At 33.5% G+C, this 17,467-nt stretch overlaps 3 protein-coding genes across 6 annotated transcripts in view; 1 reads left to right on the top strand and 2 right to left on the bottom strand.

Annotated features, from left to right (window-relative positions):
* Positions 1-2,320: 2,320 nt before the first annotated feature.
* Positions 2,321-6,124, bottom strand: LOC108729669 (ATP-dependent Clp protease ATP-binding subunit clpX-like, mitochondrial). Its single transcript, XM_018458859.1, has 8 exons — positions 5,979-6,124; positions 5,755-5,885; positions 5,073-5,230; positions 4,798-4,930; positions 3,590-4,422; positions 3,292-3,489; positions 2,487-2,515; positions 2,321-2,435 (listed from the first exon to the last, which is right to left on the bottom strand). The coding sequence occupies exons 1-8, from the start codon at positions 6,122-6,124 to the stop codon at positions 2,321-2,323; spliced, it is 1,743 nt and encodes a 580-aa protein (XP_018314361.1).
* A 2,864-nt stretch (positions 6,125-8,988) lies between these two features.
* Positions 8,989-11,928, bottom strand: LOC108730711 (ATP-dependent Clp protease ATP-binding subunit clpX-like, mitochondrial). Its single transcript, XM_018460591.1, has 6 exons — positions 11,853-11,928; positions 11,288-11,491; positions 10,978-11,126; positions 10,659-10,839; positions 9,493-10,397; positions 8,989-9,394 (listed from the first exon to the last, which is right to left on the bottom strand). Exons 1-6 carry the CDS (start codon positions 11,920-11,922, stop codon positions 9,140-9,142), a joined length of 1,764 nt encoding a protein of 587 aa, XP_018316093.1. The 5' UTR covers positions 11,923-11,928; the 3' UTR covers positions 8,989-9,139.
* A 12-nt stretch (positions 11,929-11,940) lies between these two features.
* Pgm2a (phosphoglucomutase 2) overlaps positions 11,941-17,467 on the top strand; it is an 8,158-nt gene continuing 2,631 nt past the window's right edge. The window contains exons 1-6 of one of the 4 annotated variants that reach the window (XM_018460570.1): positions 11,941-12,018; positions 14,961-15,183; positions 15,478-15,734; positions 16,185-16,647; positions 16,723-16,910; positions 16,986-17,163. In XM_018460570.1, the coding sequence (XP_018316072.1) occupies positions 15,109-15,183; positions 15,478-15,734; positions 16,185-16,647; positions 16,723-16,910; positions 16,986-17,163 (1,161 nt within the window). In that variant the 5' untranslated portion in view covers positions 11,941-12,018; positions 14,961-15,108. Of the gene's footprint in view, positions 12,019-14,533; positions 14,615-14,801; positions 14,869-14,960; positions 15,184-15,477; positions 15,735-16,184; positions 16,648-16,722; positions 16,911-16,985; positions 17,164-17,467 lie in introns of those variants that run through there. The other 3 variants (XM_018460560.1, XM_018460551.1, XM_018460578.1) reach the window with 3 other exon arrangements.

Here is a 17,467-nt window from a genome sequence, read left to right as displayed (position 1 = left end):
GGGGGGGGGGGGGGCTGTATCTACAAATATATTCTTCCTTTTGATACATTAAACAATATAATATACAGGGTGTTTCATTTTAAGTGATATGGTCGATTATCTCGCGAATCGATTTTATTGAAAAATTTTTCGAATGAAAGTTGCATAGCTTGAAGGGGGACACATGATGGAAATGTGGACTTGACCTTGAGTGACCTTGTCAAAATCAGGTCAAGGTCATTAATATTTTTTTAAATGCAAACCCCTATTTTTTATTATATATTCTTGTAGCTTATTTCGAGAGCTTTCCAAAACACTATAATAAAGTTACTTTTTGTTCAGTACTTGTTAAGTTATAAGGCAAGACCGACCACTGATCCGGCCAACTAAGACCGATCACTGATCCGGCCAACTAAGACCGATCACTGTGATTCGGCCGATTAAGACTCAATTCCGTGCGCGTGAGCGTACGTCAAGCAGTGTGAATTAGGGCTCGCTATTATACGTTTAAACGAAAATACGTTTACACGTATAATTAGCATATCCGTTTATTAGAATCGTTTTTCCGAATATTTTCACTTTTTTTATATAAACATTTATCCCTTTATTAAGGAGTGTGACGAATTGAGAAAATGCAAAAAATTCGATTTTTAATTTTATTAAAAATCGTTAAAATATTTAAAAAGATGTTTTTCATAGATGGATATGTTAAATATACATGTAAATGTATTTTCGTTTAAATGTATAACAAAACACGTATATTCGGAAAAATGTTTCTTTTATAAACGGATATGCTAATTAACGTGTAAATGTTTACCTTCAAGTAAACGTTTTTTTGAAAGCGAATATAAACAGATAAACGTTTTACGTTTACACGTATCTTCGAAAAACGGAATAAAATTAGAGCTCCAATGTGGATAGATCTCGGAGGTACGCGCGTAAGAATCCCGCTCACACGCGCATACATGGATAACGTCGGCGGTACTATAACTTTCAAGCTCCATAACTCGGAAAGTACTTAACAAAAAGTAACTTTATTGTAATGTTTTGGAAAGCTCTCGAGATAAGCTATAAGAATATGTAATAAAAAATAGGGGTTTCCATTTAAAAAAACAATGACCTTGATCTGATTTTGACAAGATCACTCAAGGTCAAATCCACATTTCCATCATGTGCCCCCCTTCAAACCATGCAACTTTCGTTCGAAAAATTTTTCAATAAAATTATTGATTCGCGAGATAATCGACCATATCACTTAAAATGAAACACCCCGTATATTAGTGCAATAAACAATATGCTCAATATTGTTCATAACATTCAAAATTAATAGAAATGCACTGTGGCAAAAAAATAATTATAATTTGAGAATATTATAATACAAAAGATAATTTGAAAATTATGTATGCGTTGTTCTCACTTTTTATGTATAAAAAAATATGTCCTTTATAAAATAATTAAAAACAGCGATTTTTATGTGAAATTTTGGACAAAACGCATTTTGAAAGTCTGCTCCTCAAATGTAATTATTGGTGTTTTCCAGCAAACGATACAGTGTGACAATGACATATCATTTTCGTTTAACATTAGCAAACAACAAGGATGTAACGATTCGCTGTTACATTGTGTCATCTGCTGGAAAGCATCCCATGTGATCTAATTTATGTGACTTTATTAGATTACTATATCGATATGTTACAGACTGTTTACAAAATAAATAAAAATCAAAATATATACTGCAATTGTATATATTACAGTTTTATTATAAATACAAAATGATAGTCATTTGACATCATTGTGAAAGAAAAAATTCTACGCGAGTGTCTTCACTCCGTGTTATATTTGATACAGTCTGGTTTTTCCTTTATCTTTTCGAGTAGTTTTATTTTTAATTAGATATTTAATCAGTAAATAAAATAACTAGAATATATATTCTATGGCTAGATTGATAACTGCTCAATTCATACATTACGCATACTTTTCTTTGTTCCTTCCTGGAACAAAAAAGGAATACATAAGAGGAATATACAATACATATACAAAAGAGGAATATGTATCTGTATATACAAGGTATTTGTTCATAGATGTTCGAACAAATATCTCGCGACAAAGTGCTCACATCATGCACTCAGCTACAAAGTGCATGAAAAATTTTTTTTACTCTTGGCTTTTTTAAATCATGATAGTTGTGATTTTCCATACAATTTGAAAAACAAGATTCGTCGGACTACATGTTGCAAGATATTTGATCGAATATCTATGGACAGACACTCTGTTTGTCTCCATATAGTAACAGAAACTCATTAATCATTATAAATAATATATCGAATTAATAATACTAAACTCATAAACGTTCAGCATCTTTAGAATCTTTCATTCCATGCATGCAATAAGCGTGATCTCGTAAATCATTCATGTTGGTGTATTGTTCATCGCAATATGCACATATATAAAGAACACTTTCGTGTTTAATACTTATATGTTTTTGTAATTCTTCGACAGTCTTAAACATTTTTTTGCATTTTTCGCAAAACAATCTCTAAAATAGAAGTCAGAATGGATATTGTATATTATTTAATATTTTATTATAATTTTCAATAATTGTGTGTGTGCATTGAACTATTCTTATTAAAAAGTAAAAAGTTACACTATTATATTAAAACATTACAATATTAGAGCTATATGTCCATGATTAATACAAAAGAGGAAATCTTAATTGATAGTTAACAAGTTTTCAAAGCAGAAATGAACCCATTTTATTAGGAGCAATAAGATTTCCAATCACCTTTTACACACTGATAATATTATATGAAGATATGAGAGAGATATAATATGATATATGATATGATATATGATATGATATATGATATGACATGATATAACATAATGAATATTATATGAAGAAATTTTTGCGCATAAAGAACAGCGCTATAATATAGTTACTTTTTCTCACTTCCTTTTTTTTTATTTTTAATGTTTTTTCATTAAAAAAATTTCAATATTTTATAAAAAAAATAACATTATAACTTTTTACTTTTTAGTAATAATAATTCAATAAGTGAAACTTCCTTTTGATTTCTCTTTTTACATCAAACATATGTGTATATATATATAAATATAACATTATATACGAAAAAATGATATACATGTATAATAGTACAGCAAACAATATGTTTAATATTGTATATAATCAATAAACAAAAGATATAATACAATATCTCTAAAATCGATAAAAATTTACTGTATAAAAAAAATAATTATAATCTGAAAATTTTAACAAGGACCGGTTTTAACATAATTTAAAATACTTCTTACTGTGTATTGTGGCTTTTCAACACCATTCACACACTGTTCTGTAATATGAACAGACAGTATGTTACTTCCTGGTATTTCAAACATAGGTTCCAAAAGCAACGATTCCATTATTGCTTGCAAACCACGCGCTCCCGTTTTTTTTTCCATTCCTAAACAGGCAATTGCACTTAATGCGTGTGGATCAAACGTTAGCTTCACCTGCATAAATTTCACATAATTCATTATAATTTATTATTAACTATAGTAATTAAAAACAAAATTCATTTTAACACTACTACGAAAATGTAATTAAGTCCACCTTGTCCATCAAGAACAGCGCCTGATACTGAGAAACGATGGCATTTTTCGGTTCTGTAAGAATTCTTACTAGCATATCCTTGTCAAGACTGTGCAAAGATACGAGCACAGAGAATCTGCCAATAAATTCAGGCAGCATGCCAAAGTTAATAAGATCTCTAAATTCCACTTGTTGTAGCATATCTTTCTCCTTAATATCCTTTTCGGTGGAAAGTGACATGTTGGTAATGTCTGGCAAAGTCGTTGCTTTCTTGTCCGGACTTTCGATCGTGGTTTTCGCATCAAATTCCGAATCTTTTCCCGACTTTCGTCGCGCTATCAATTTGTCTAAACCGCTGTAAGCGCCGGATGCAACAAAAAGAATATTTGTAGTATCCACTTGCAACATTTGCTCATCTTTTCTCGAACAATTTTTCTTTGGTATGTTCATAATCTTTCCTTCTATCATCTTTAACAATTCTTGCTGCACACCTTCTCCAGCCACGTCACGATTTTTTTCACGGATAACACATATCTTGTCGACTTCGTCCAAAAAGATGATGCCCACCTGAGCACGATCCACTATGTAGTCAGCATTCTGAAGGAGCTTAATTATAATACTATCGATGTCGTCACCGTAGTAACCGGATTGAGTGAGAGTGGTGCAATCACAGATCGTAAAAGGGACATCCAGGAAATCTGCTATTGTTCGCGCAAGTAACGTTTTACCAGAACCTGTAGGCCCGAGCAACATTATATTGCTCTTTGTTAACTCCAACCGATGCTTCTTGTTTAGTATAGCTGATTCAGAAGCTAACTGATCATTCTCCTTTCGCTCACTTTTCACATTGACTTCTGGAAACAGATTTTTGATGTCTGATATATGTAACAAGCAAAAACATTTTTACGATATTTGTATGAAATAATATATTTTTTTGCGAGAATAAATTAATGGAAATATTACTGTATTAGATTGCAATCTATTTCAATCATTAATTGTTATAAGACAATAAAACAATAAAAAAATTAAGCTCATTTTACAATATATTTTCGAATTTTGTGAAATTTAAATTATAATATAGATTACTAGTATAATATAGATTACGAATTATATAATATAGATTTTATTTCTTAACAATTCTATAACAATGGGGCATTGCTATCTTCATGGTTTAAGATCTCTACAAGTAAAGAGATGAATTGTTCCCCGTATGATGTTGACTGGATTACCATTAATTTGCGCCTGCGAGTTTTTAATTGACTGATTGTTGTAGATCCGTTTATAATGGTTGTAAACAGCAACACTCAACACCTTCTTTGCATGTTCCTGACCCACAACATGACTGTCGAGATACTCGCATATCTGAAAAGAACGCATTATTGCATATATTACATTTTTTCCTGTCCTGAAATTAAAAGGAATATATTTATAACATTTCTAATTGTATTTAGAAAAACAATTTTATTGTCATGTAAATTAAATAATCATGATTAAAATCAATTACTTCTGTTGGAGGTGGAAGTAGCTTCCTGTAGGATCCTTGTTCACTTTCTGTCTCAAGTGTCTTCTTTAAACTCATCTTCGAGTCACTTTCCAATACCACAACGAAGAAATATAATGGTAATTCTTGCACTTGAATCTCTAGACTTATTTGTTGAATTACTATAATTATTATTATGCATGTCAGTCATAAATATTCACAGGAAGCAAAAGTATATATCTAGTTTGAAGTGCTTTAGAGAGTAAAAATGCATAGATGTATCTATACAGGGATGTTATATTACTTTAGGGCAATTAGAAAACGTGATGTAAGGACTTACTATCCAAGGCGATTGTTCGAGAATCATCCAGTTAAAGATGCAGCCTATTCGTGTTTTGGTGTACGTTTTGTCCTGTTATTCATTGATTAGACATGGATATACGTTACTTATCTTCAAGTATCTCTACATTATCCACGTTAAAAGTCTGACTGCAGCCAGAGTTGGGAAATTTAACGCTTTGAGAGGTTCTTACATTTCCTACGTATAAAACGTGTATTATGAGGGTGGTTTGAAAAGTTCGTGCAAAGTCAGAGAGATGGTATCATTGGTCGCGTTCAGCAGACTCAACTGTTGTGGAGCGGATCCGTAAGCGCTCGTTGCTATTGGTGTATTCTTTTAGATCATCCAATAGCAGTGAGAGCTCACTGATCCGCTCCGCAACAGTTGAGTCTGCTGAACGCGACCAATATGCATCATGCACCATCATCGATAGCTTTGGCTTTATCAGGATCACACCGGATACCGGAAGAAGTGCCACGGTACAATCGGATGCACATCTATAAACAAATACCGAGCGCGGAACATTGTTGTTATTTGTGACACAAATGTCACACATGTTCAATTATTAATAAAAAAAATGAATGGCTTACGTATGTCCGGCTTTCGTAACACAATCAATCGCACAATAATTGATGATAATCTCTACCAACGGACTACGATGGACTACTTGATTTGTATAAAGGCGCGTTCGCTCGTTCGGTGAGGACGATGAGTGCGTTACAGGATGCCATCCCATGGTTGCCAGATCTCCGGTTTTCGGCCGGAAATTAGAGCCTTTTTAAACGAATCTTCGGTTCTCTGGCCGGTGTCATAGTCGATTCTTATTTTAAAACTATCTTGAGATTATCTTATGATGCTAATAAGGCTTTCCGTTTGATTCATGACATCGTAAGACCGTATTTAAAACGGTCTTAAATATCAGATTTGATTATGAATATAGGCGTCTTCTGGCTGACGGCACACATTTGACGATGCTTTCTTTACGTTTTTTGAAAGAATACATTACAGTAACAAATTAACAATTTTAGTTAGAAGTAGCAGACGATCTTCAGCAAGATAGATGAAATTTCTGATTTTTAAACCGGAGAAAACTGGCAACCGTGCCCAAGACGAGTATCCCTATAAGCGCATAATATTATTTAATATTTTAAGCATATTCTTAGAATATTAATTGTACATTTAATATTCTAAGAATATACTTAAAATATTCTTATATAAATAAAATATTAAATAATATTATGCGTTTATAGGGATTGTACGCGCGTATTCGCATATTGAAGATCCGATCAATCGCTGATATTCCGCCGTTTTAACGTCCTCGATTGGAACGTTAGCGATTGGTCGGATCTTCGATACGCCAATACGCGCGCGTATATTAGCGCTTGTCCTTGTTTTCAATAGCACTAAACAGACTTCTTCAAAGTAAAAGTTAAGACATCGAGTGATAATTTTTTTAATAATCTCCCTGTTTTTCTCAAAATTGTTGAATAATTTTATAACTTTTTAGAATATTTTCAGACTTATACAAATTGCAACATTTTTCAGTCTAGAGAAAGTTTACGTCTTTCCTATAATTTTTCATACATATGAATTTTCAAATATTTCTAAGATTTCTGATTCTATTAAGTCTCATAAAATTTGAAAAAAATTTATAAAATGTTTTTCTAGAAGTATAATATATAAAATGAGAGATCTTATAAATTTTGCAATATTTCGGAATTCACATTTGAAAAATTCTAGGAAAAGACGTAGAATTTTGCAGTATTTTTGACAAGTGTTCCAATTTGTAAATTTGTACAAATTATGAAAAAACTTTTTGCCAAAACTACTATATTATTTGCCTTTATTAAAAGATTGAATTTGTAATGAAGTTTCCGGGCGTATATATATTCTTTAATAATTTTAATAATTAAAATAAATGTGCATTTATAATTTTTATAACGTTAAAAATAAATTTGTTAAATATAGACGATATTTATAGATAGTACCTAATTTTTTCGACATAGCTATTCTCAGTATTATGAATACTTTCTACACTCAACGAAATGTACCTGTGTGACTTATGTGATTTCATTAGATATCGGTATACATGTTATAAATTGTTTAAGGTAAATAAATCAAAATATTATTTATTTACTACAGTTGCATGTTATAGATTTATTACAAATACAAGAATTACTATCTATAGGACATCAGATCACTGTGAAAGAATTAGGAAAAAATTCTATGCAAGTATATCTCTTCACTCCGTGTTATATTTTGCACAGCCTGGTTTTTTTTCTTTCTTCTTTTGAGTAATTTTAATCAGTAAGTAAATTAGCAGTAATTAGCGAGGATGTATATATTCTAGTATAATTCGCAATTTATACACATCTTCCTTTTCACTAATCTACTATACTATGTACAATATATTACACATAAACATTTCTATCTATCTTGTATTTTGACATAAAAATAATCTTTTTATATTGTTCTTCACTTTCTTCGTCTTTTCTTGTGTAATGGGCGTTCCTTCCATTATTAGAAAACCAAATACTAGCATTATGTTTATTAAAATTATTATGCTACAAAGATGTTCTTTTTTCTTAATTTTTCTTGAACAACGCGTAACAATAGCAATCTCTTTACAAACAATCCTGGTGTGACAATATACAAAAATTTATTATGAATGGTGACATTAAAATTTCTCTTTATTATATGGCTTTTTACAATTTCGTATTTAATCAATCGGAATTTTTGTTTCCAATTACTCAGTCCATTTAATTAATTTACATGTTCATGATGAAACAGTTTGCTTCACCGCACCAAATATAGCATTTAGATTGCTAAATTGAATTTAATGACGCTGATATAATTGAATGCGCATATATATTTTAATTTCTGTAATCTCTTTAACGATGTTATATTATTGGATATGAACGCATATTAACGCCGTTTTACTTTCGATGTTACCGTCAATAAATGCATGCAGGATGCAAAACTTGATTGGATGTGGAATGCTATGTATGATTTTTTGACTTTTCCTGCAATACGAATGAATTAAATGATACAAAATTTATTTACAATTTTTCCATTGTCAAGAATTAGGTCTTTATGTTTTCATTATTCTGACGTTTTCTATTTTTATGCGACACTTTTCTCTTGGAAAAGGCATTTCTAATGCATGTTCCAAATAGACAAACTGCAAGATATGTTACAATTTGCAATTTTATTCTTATTACAAAATCAAATAGTTATTAAATATATTGGCATTCACACGTCAATATTGTTGTCATTTGCAGCAGATAAAATTTCCAGATAAATTTGTTGGGAAGAAAAAATTTATATATATATATAATATATAGGAGAAACATGTATCTCTGAAATACATGCATATTCCTCTCTTTGATACATTAAACGATACATTATATATAATAGTGCAGCAAACAATATGTTCAACATTGTACATAATATAAAAAAATTAATAGAAATTTATCATAGCAAAATAAAACAATTAAAGTTTGACAGAAATATTCTAAATATGAAATATATACAGGACAGTTTGAAAACTATGTATGCGTTGTTCTCATATTAGTTTCTTTTTATACGAAATAATACATATAGAAGAATATATTATTAGTTCCTTTATAAGTTAATTAAAATAGCGACTTTTTTTGCGCGAATGTTCCAATTCAATTATTTGTCTACAAAAATTGTCCATCTACCGATAAGGAAACGGTTATACCAAAGTGTCGCATTCTTTAATTATTTGTTAATTATGTACATGCTGCGCCTGCTGAATGTCATCATCATTGCTATCGTCTCGTTTCACGTATTGTGGTTTTTCAACGCCTTTCACACACTGTTCTGTAATGTGAACGGACACTATGTCGCTTCCTGGTACTTCAAACATAGGTTCCAAAAGAAGCGATTCCATTATCGCTCGCAAACCTCGCGCTCCCGTTTTCCTTTCCATTGCTAAAGAGGCAATTGCATTCAGTGCGTGTATGTCGAACGTTAATTCCACCTGCGTAAAATAATTACAATTTAATTTGCTATTAACAACTAATGTGATTGAAAACGATTCATCTTGACTTTACTAAAAATGTAATAATTAAGCTTTACCTTATCCATCGAGAACAACATCTGATATTGAGGAATGATGGCATTCTTCGGTTCGGTAAGAATTCTCGCTAGCATATCTCTATCGAGTGTATGGAAAGGCACGAGAACAGGAAATCTGCCAACGAATTCAGGTATCATACCGAAGTCGATGAGATCTCTAGCTTCCACTTGTTGCAACAACATGTCCTTTTCCTTATTGTCTCTCTCGGTAGAAGGTGACATATTGGCGACATCGGCTAAAGTTGCCGCTCTCCTACCCGGACTTTCGACCGCGGGCGTCGCGCCAAATCCGAGATATTTTTCCGATTTGCGCCGTGCTATTAACCTGTCTAAACCGCTGTAAGCCCCCGACGCAACGAAAAGAATATTTGTAGTATCCACTTGCAACATTTCCCCACGCAATTTTCTCGAGCTATTTCTCTCCGGTACATTCACAATTGTTCCTTCCAACATCTTTAGCATTCCTTGCTGCACACCTTCCCCGCCCACGTCACGCAATTGATGAATTCCAGGAATAGCACCTATCTTGTCGACCTCGTCCAAGAACACGATGCCCATCTGAGCACGATCCACCACATAATTAGCATCCTGGAGAAGTTTAGCTATGACACTTTCAATGTCCTCGCCAACATAACCAGCTTGCGTAAGAGTGGTACAATCACAGATGGCAAATGGGACGTCCAGGCATTGCGCTATTGTTTGCGCGAGTAACGTTTTACCAGAGCCCGTAGGTCCAAGCAACAGTATATTGCTTTTTTCTAGTTTCAACTGATGTTGCTTGCTGTCTAGTATAGCTGATCCAGGAGCCGATTGACTGCTCGCCTTTTGCTCGTTTCCCGGATTGACTGTGTGCTGGAAGCCGACTCCTGGAAACGGATTTCCGAGGCCTGATATATGCAATAAGTCTGCAGCAAAAAAAAAAATATATTTTATGATAATCGTATATGAAATAATACATTTTTAATGAGGGAGCAAATTATGGAAATACTGCTACATTAGATTGCAATCTGCTTCAATCGCTGATGTAAGAATTCAATTAGTTTTAAAATATTCCAATTTTATGATACTTATTATAATAATAATCTAATTATAAAATATACAGATTGCTTTCATTTCTTAATAATTTATAAAATTGGGGCATTGTTTTCATTTACGTGGCTTAAGACCTCTATGAGTGAAGGGATGATTTGTCTCCTGTGTGCTAACTGGATTAACATTAGTTTGCGCCTGAGAGTTTTGAGCTGGCAGATTGTTGTAGATTCGCTTGTAGTGGTTGTAAACGGCAACACTCAGTACCTTCTTTGCATATTCCTGTCCTACTACGTGTCTGTTTAAATACTCAAATATCTGAAAATATCACATTATTATTGTACTATTTTTTCTTACTTCAAAGAAAATATGATCAAATATTTTTTATTTAGAAAAAAAATCTATGATTATAAATAAATTAAGTAAAATTAAATAATCATAATAAAAACCAATTACCTTTTTCGGAGGTGGAGGAGGTTTCCTGTAAAATCCCTGCTTACTATCTTCCGGCCTAAGTGCCTCTTTCAAGCTCCTCTTAGAATCAATTTCTGACAGCACAACGAAGAAATGATGGCACTTCTCGCACTTGACGAATCTCGTGGACGCTGTTTTATTTGTAAAAATAGTAGATGCTGTATTAGAATATAACATCAGTGCATGTATAAAGATACATAAACATAAATACAGAGTATAAATATAATTCTCGGCAATTTTTGCCTGAATACATTAAGATCTATCAACTCCTACTCAACAATGTACTACTTACAAACAAATGTCTCGACATGTGTGCAGGGATCTCCACACTTGGGACAGGTGAGCGTGCTCTTCTTTCCGCCACCTGTGCCACTTGAGGATCCGCTTGACGAGACAGTGTCTTTAAAAGGTGGTGTGGGTTCCGTTGGGGTCTTACCCAAGCTGCCGCTGATCGTCAGGCTTCTACTGGCCACTACGACTCTGACGATTTTGTGTACTGTACAATCACAAGCAAAATGTGATCTTATAAGGTCTCCAAGAATGTGTTTTCCGTTCCATGCATAATGTATTCTTGCTCTCTAAATTTTTTGGAGTAAAATTTCATTCTAAAGAATAAAAATTGAGCCAGTCTTGAAAAAGAGTAGCTCAATTTTCAAACTTTAAGGGTGAGATTTCACTCTTCGGAGTGACAATTCACTCTTTAAGTTTTAGAGTGTTGTTCATTGAATATTAAAGAAGGATAAAATGATGCATCATGTGCATCATGCGTGAAACGAAACGCAGCTTAGTTATCTTTCATACTTAATAATCTCAGCCGTTTTTTGAGATAGACGAGGCTATTTACAAACAGTACTCACCATGACTGGTGACATGGTTGGAGGAGGCTAAGCGACCCGCGCTAATCAGACAGCAACGCACGCAGCTCATGATCGGCAGTGGATCTCTGTGGGGCCGAAAGACGCAGGGATAACGGAGCCTGGACTACCTACGACGTTCTGCCCGTTGAGATCTAAAATCAGAGAGGTATTCCCTTGCGTACGACCATATTGCCGAATCGCACCGTACGTTCGAATTGACGGGCTAATGGCCGCATTCGCGCGTTTGCGAGATATCACGACGGATGAATAAACAATCGCGTTGTTCGTCGCGTGTAAAAATATGGGACAGAGTAAAAGACACGATGCCCTCCCCTCGGAACCGTCTCGTTCTTCTCGAGGGGACTCGCTGCGACTTCGAGAGTGCTTCGACGCGGGTCGTCGACGAGAAATTCACGAGACTCCGAATGGAGCGCGGATTCCAAGCGGGGGTGACCTACGTGACAGCCGAAATCCGCGACATCGTCGGGCAACGTTGGCATCGCGCGACACGGCGCAAGGACGATAACACGAAGAAAAACACTGATATATCAGCGCCGTAGAAGGGAAACAGGAGGGAAGAGAAAGAGACAGATAGATGAGTGGACGGGGAGACGAAACGTTCCCCCGAGAATCGCCGATGCAATAGGTCGAGGCCTCGTACACTCGGCTGCAATCTTACCCGACTTAACGATAAAAAAACACGACGGACGTCAATACCGTGGACGCGCAACGTAGCGCATCTCGGCGAAAACATACGTCGGCGCCTCAAGTCTCCTCGATCCTCGCATCCTCTCGCGCGATTTTACGGAACTCGCTCTCGCGACCGCGTCGCGCTTTTCGTATATTCAGATATTTTATCGATAGTCGATAATGTCCTCAGTTATCTTCAGTGGGGTCACCGACGAGATACTATTAAAGACCGTCAACCCTGGGCAAATTTTCGGCGGTATAAAAAGGGCCCCAAGGGCCCGGAGGAAATCGAAAAGTGCTGACATTATCAACAATTGATATAAATTTGCTATTATTAACATAAATATTTGACTAATACATTATTAAATTCATTTATAATGATATTTTATTACATAAATGCTCTATAAATAAATATGCATATTTGTAAAGCTATAATATCCTATATATTATAATTATATCCTATATATAATATCCTGTTGTATAATATCCTATATATAATATCCTATATATATAATATCCTATATATTATAATTATATCCTATATATAATATCCTATATATTGCCGAAAAATTACAATTTTTTTCTCTGCAGTTATTATCTCTGTTGATAATCAAACTTTGACGATAACACTGAAATCACAATAAATTAAAGAAAAATCGAGTGTGTGTGTATTATTGAGTTTTAAATGCACACCGATAAACACGTCTACTAAACTAATAAATCATAAAATTAGTACAATATTATCAGTTTTTTTACTCTTAATCACTTCAATATTAACAAGGACGCGAACTCCCATAAGGATGTCGGTCTTTAATAATATCTCGTTGGAGATTGTGTATTTTGAATGAAGCAAAAATTACAAAAGTGAACGAATTTACTAGGGCTACGTTCCGAAACGTTTTACAAAATTTTACTCGAAATATATATAGTACATACATGTAACATACTATATTAGTATATTATAACGAGTAAAATTTTCCTCGGATAAGTGTTGACCAATGAAGTCGTAGGTTTGTTTTTTATAGCTGAAGTAGTGTATGTTATGTATGTACACTTTCGAAACTTAAAGTGAAATAAATATGTGTTTAGTATTTAGCAAAAGCGAAAAAGTTCTAGTACAACTGCAGCCTAGTGCAGGAATAAAAAAACTGACGATCGACCTCCAGAAAGATGAAAGACAAAAATTTATACAGGGCTGATTATCTTCAATAAATACAATCAGTGATTTGGATCTGATTTAAATAATTATTCTATAATGGATAGATTTAATTCATTCTAGATAATCAAATCCTATTAAATAAAAAGTCTGATAAACTAATGGATTTCCTAATACATATGTAAGTAATAAACTCATTGAATAATATTATAAATAAATCACATTAATGAACGCATATCATTTGATTCTAAAAAACCATTCCATTGTAGCTGTTCTAATTTCATGGGACTTTCTGCAATTGAAATAGGCACGTAACTAGACATTGGAAAAAAAAAGAAGGATGAAAAATATAAATTCTATAAAAGAAAAGTAAACTTGATTTAAACACCATTAATTGTGGCTGATTGTGAGTTTAATTCAGATATTTCAGATTGTATTTGGCGTCCACGATGTGGAACATATGTTGTTCAAGCCGAGCATATCTATCATTTTATTCAATATAATGAAAGAACTATGATATATCTAATGTTTTTATCGCTTACTTAACTGCGCACCATTCACGCTCGCCTTTGTCACGCCCAAGATTTAATCGATTATTCAAAAAAAAAACCCGTAGAGATTGTATCGCGACGATCGATCTTATTGGCATGCAGGGGACGATAATAATACACTGTAATACACGTAAAACTTGTAAAAACATTCGTTCTCATGCGGTCGAGTTAAAGAAAAAAAAATTCAAGGCTTTTCTGTTCGTTTGCGCAAATATATCTACACATACTTACCTTGTGATAAAACTGCGCGCGTATTCGACGGATGCATTATTGTCGCGGACGTCGCGGTGTCTTCCTTTATGAATGGACGTTCCTGGCGTTTTCAGCAAAAAAAGTCTTTTGACGTAGCCAATCTGAGGTTGGAGGTAAATTCAAACTGATCCTGCGTGATTTTCCTGAGCTTCTCGATTAGGCGCGAGATAAGGCGAGATAATTTCACGTAAATAATAATAGATGCACGTCGCGAAAATACGCGGCGACGCTCGCGTAACCTATAAGTCGGTGTTTCGTGAGGCAGTCGCGTTTGATACGCTTTTTCTACCCGTTTATCAAAGAGACGACTCCAATCGATACGGATTAGATAACGATGACAAGAAATTTTGCATTACTGTTATCAGTTGTATGCTCTTCTGTCTTATCTGAATAGTTATCGTCAATTGCACAACTCTCTAATCTCAAATGATATACTACTCTGTTATGTATGTATTACAGAAAATTTGGAGAAAGCCAATTTCGCTGTGGATACAGGAATAATTAAGACGCTTCTTCTTATCGGAGAGAAATTGTATTAATAAATACATTGATTGAACTCATTTAGGAAATATCTAATTTGTCTTTGGATTAGAGCACTGCTGATACGATGACTCTCCGTTCGGTAAACACTGGTGACAGTAATTTGGATAACAAAATCACTGAATGGCTGCAATGGAACAAGGTACTTATTATAGGTATCATGGATGCTTTCCATTTGATTGTACAAGTCAACACGAGTATCGTTCTATCTTTGTTACTCATTGATTATCAAGAAAAATAGAATGATCTTTGTGTCAACTTGTGTCACTAAATGAAAAGCATTTAATTTGTTGAAATAATATAAAATAATATAGTATTTGTACTGATAGATTTAGTGGTATAATCTTATTTTTAATATGATATAGTTTTTTATATTGCAAACGCATTTAAGTTACATTTATATTATAGTTAAAAATTTTTGTACTTGATATTGCAGGATCTAAAAGCAAAAGATGAGATATTGGAATACTTGGACAAAGGACAGATTAAAGTATTATCGAAGTTGTTTCTTAAGAGACTTGAATTTGGAACTGCAGGTCTTAGAGGTCGTATGGGACCAGGTTACAACCAAATGAATGATTTAGTCATTGTGCAAACTGGTCAAGGATTATCGAAATATTTGATGGATACAATATTCGATGTTATACAGAAAGGTGTTGTAATAGGCTATGATGGTCGTTATAACAGTAAAAGGTGAGCTAGTCATGATGTACTGTAATCATAATACGAAGAAGAGTAGTTAAGGGAATGCTGGAATGATCAAATTATCACATTACAGTCATATAAAAATCTTCGAATTGACTGAACGGAATAAAAAATCCTTTTACAGGATTAAAGTAGACGCAAAATTAGGAGGTGGTGCAGTGGATTTTATACTAAAATAAAAAAAAAGTTAAAAAATTTGTTAACATTCTTTCGATTTTAGTATAAAATCCACTGCACCACCTCCTAATTTTGCATCTACTTTAATCCTGTAAAAGGATTTTTTATTCCGTTCAGTCAATTCGAAGATTTTTATATGACTGTAATGTGATAATTTAGTCACTCCAGCATCCCCTTAACACTCTCATAAAAAATTCAGACGTTATTCAGACATCTAACCCTCTTATTAATATTCTTATTAAGAATTTATTAATTTTTCAGGTTTGCAGAATTAACTGCTGCAATTTTCATAGCCAATGGTATTAAAGTTTATTTATTTTCCCATGTTTGTCCCACACCGTTTATACCTTACACTATCTTGAAATATAAGTGTGCAGCCGGAATCATGGTGACTGCCTCTCATAATCCTAAGGATGACAATGGATACAAAGTTTACTGGGAGAATGGGGCACAAATCATTTCACCGCATGACAAAAAGATTCAAAGCTATATTCTTAATAATCTTAAACCACTTGAATCCTCGTGGGATGTAAACCAAATCCATGAAAGTTCCTATTACAAAGATCCAAAAGACGATATTATGCGGCATTATTATCAAGATTTAAAGGATAATGTTTTGTATCCTGAAGTTAATAGAAATACTACATTAAAATTCACGTACACTGCTATGCATGGTGTTGGGCAAGAATATATGACTGCTGCGTTTGAGGCAGCAAATTTTAAGGTAGCATATGAGTATACTGAGACTATTAGAAATGCAATTTTCGAAAAACAAATACTATTGTCTTATTTTTTTCAGCCATTTATAACAGTGGAGGAACAAAAGTTACCAAATCCAGAATTTCCCACGGTGAAATTTCCGAATCCAGAGGAAGGAAAAAGCGCTCTGGATCTCAGCATAAAGACAGCAAATAAAAACGATTCATCTATAATAATTGCTAACGATCCTGATGCTGATAGACTTGCATGTGCAACGAAGATGGAGAGGTATGCGACCTCTTAATAAATTTAGATTGAACTATACTAGACAAACAATGAGAATACATCAGATAATCTTTATAGTGGGGATTGGCATGTCTTCTCTGGAAATGAACTAGGCGCCTTATTGGGTTGGTGGATGATTCACACTTATCAAGTGATACATCCCGATGTTGATTTGAGTAAAACATATATGTTAGCATCTACTGTTTCCAGCAAAATTTTAGCTTCAATGGGTAAAAAGGAAGGTTTTAATTTCGAGGTTTGTAATTTTAATATGTATATGTGCACAGCAAAAAATTAAATGAAATAATGCTTTAAATTAAGAAACGCCATAACGGTCAGAACGTTAAGATGTTGAACTATTGTAAATTCATTTAAATGAATTAATTTTAGAAATTATAATTGCGTGCCGATATGGTTGTCGGACTTTCAACGCAATCAAATCTGAAAATATTGCCGAGGCATTATTTTTCGCAATAAGTTTATTACAGTTTTTAAGTTGGGAATTTTTGGGGGGATTATTAATATTTTCAGATTTGATTGCGTTGAAAGTCCGACAACCG

Source organism: Mycetomoellerius zeteki, unplaced genomic scaffold (genome assembly GCF_001594055.1).
Source record: "Mycetomoellerius zeteki isolate Tzet28-1 unplaced genomic scaffold, Tzet1.0 scaffold119, whole genome shotgun sequence".
Taxonomy (NCBI): domain Eukaryota; kingdom Metazoa; phylum Arthropoda; class Insecta; order Hymenoptera; family Formicidae; genus Mycetomoellerius; species Mycetomoellerius zeteki.
This window is presented reverse-complemented; position numbering and strand designations above follow the sequence as displayed.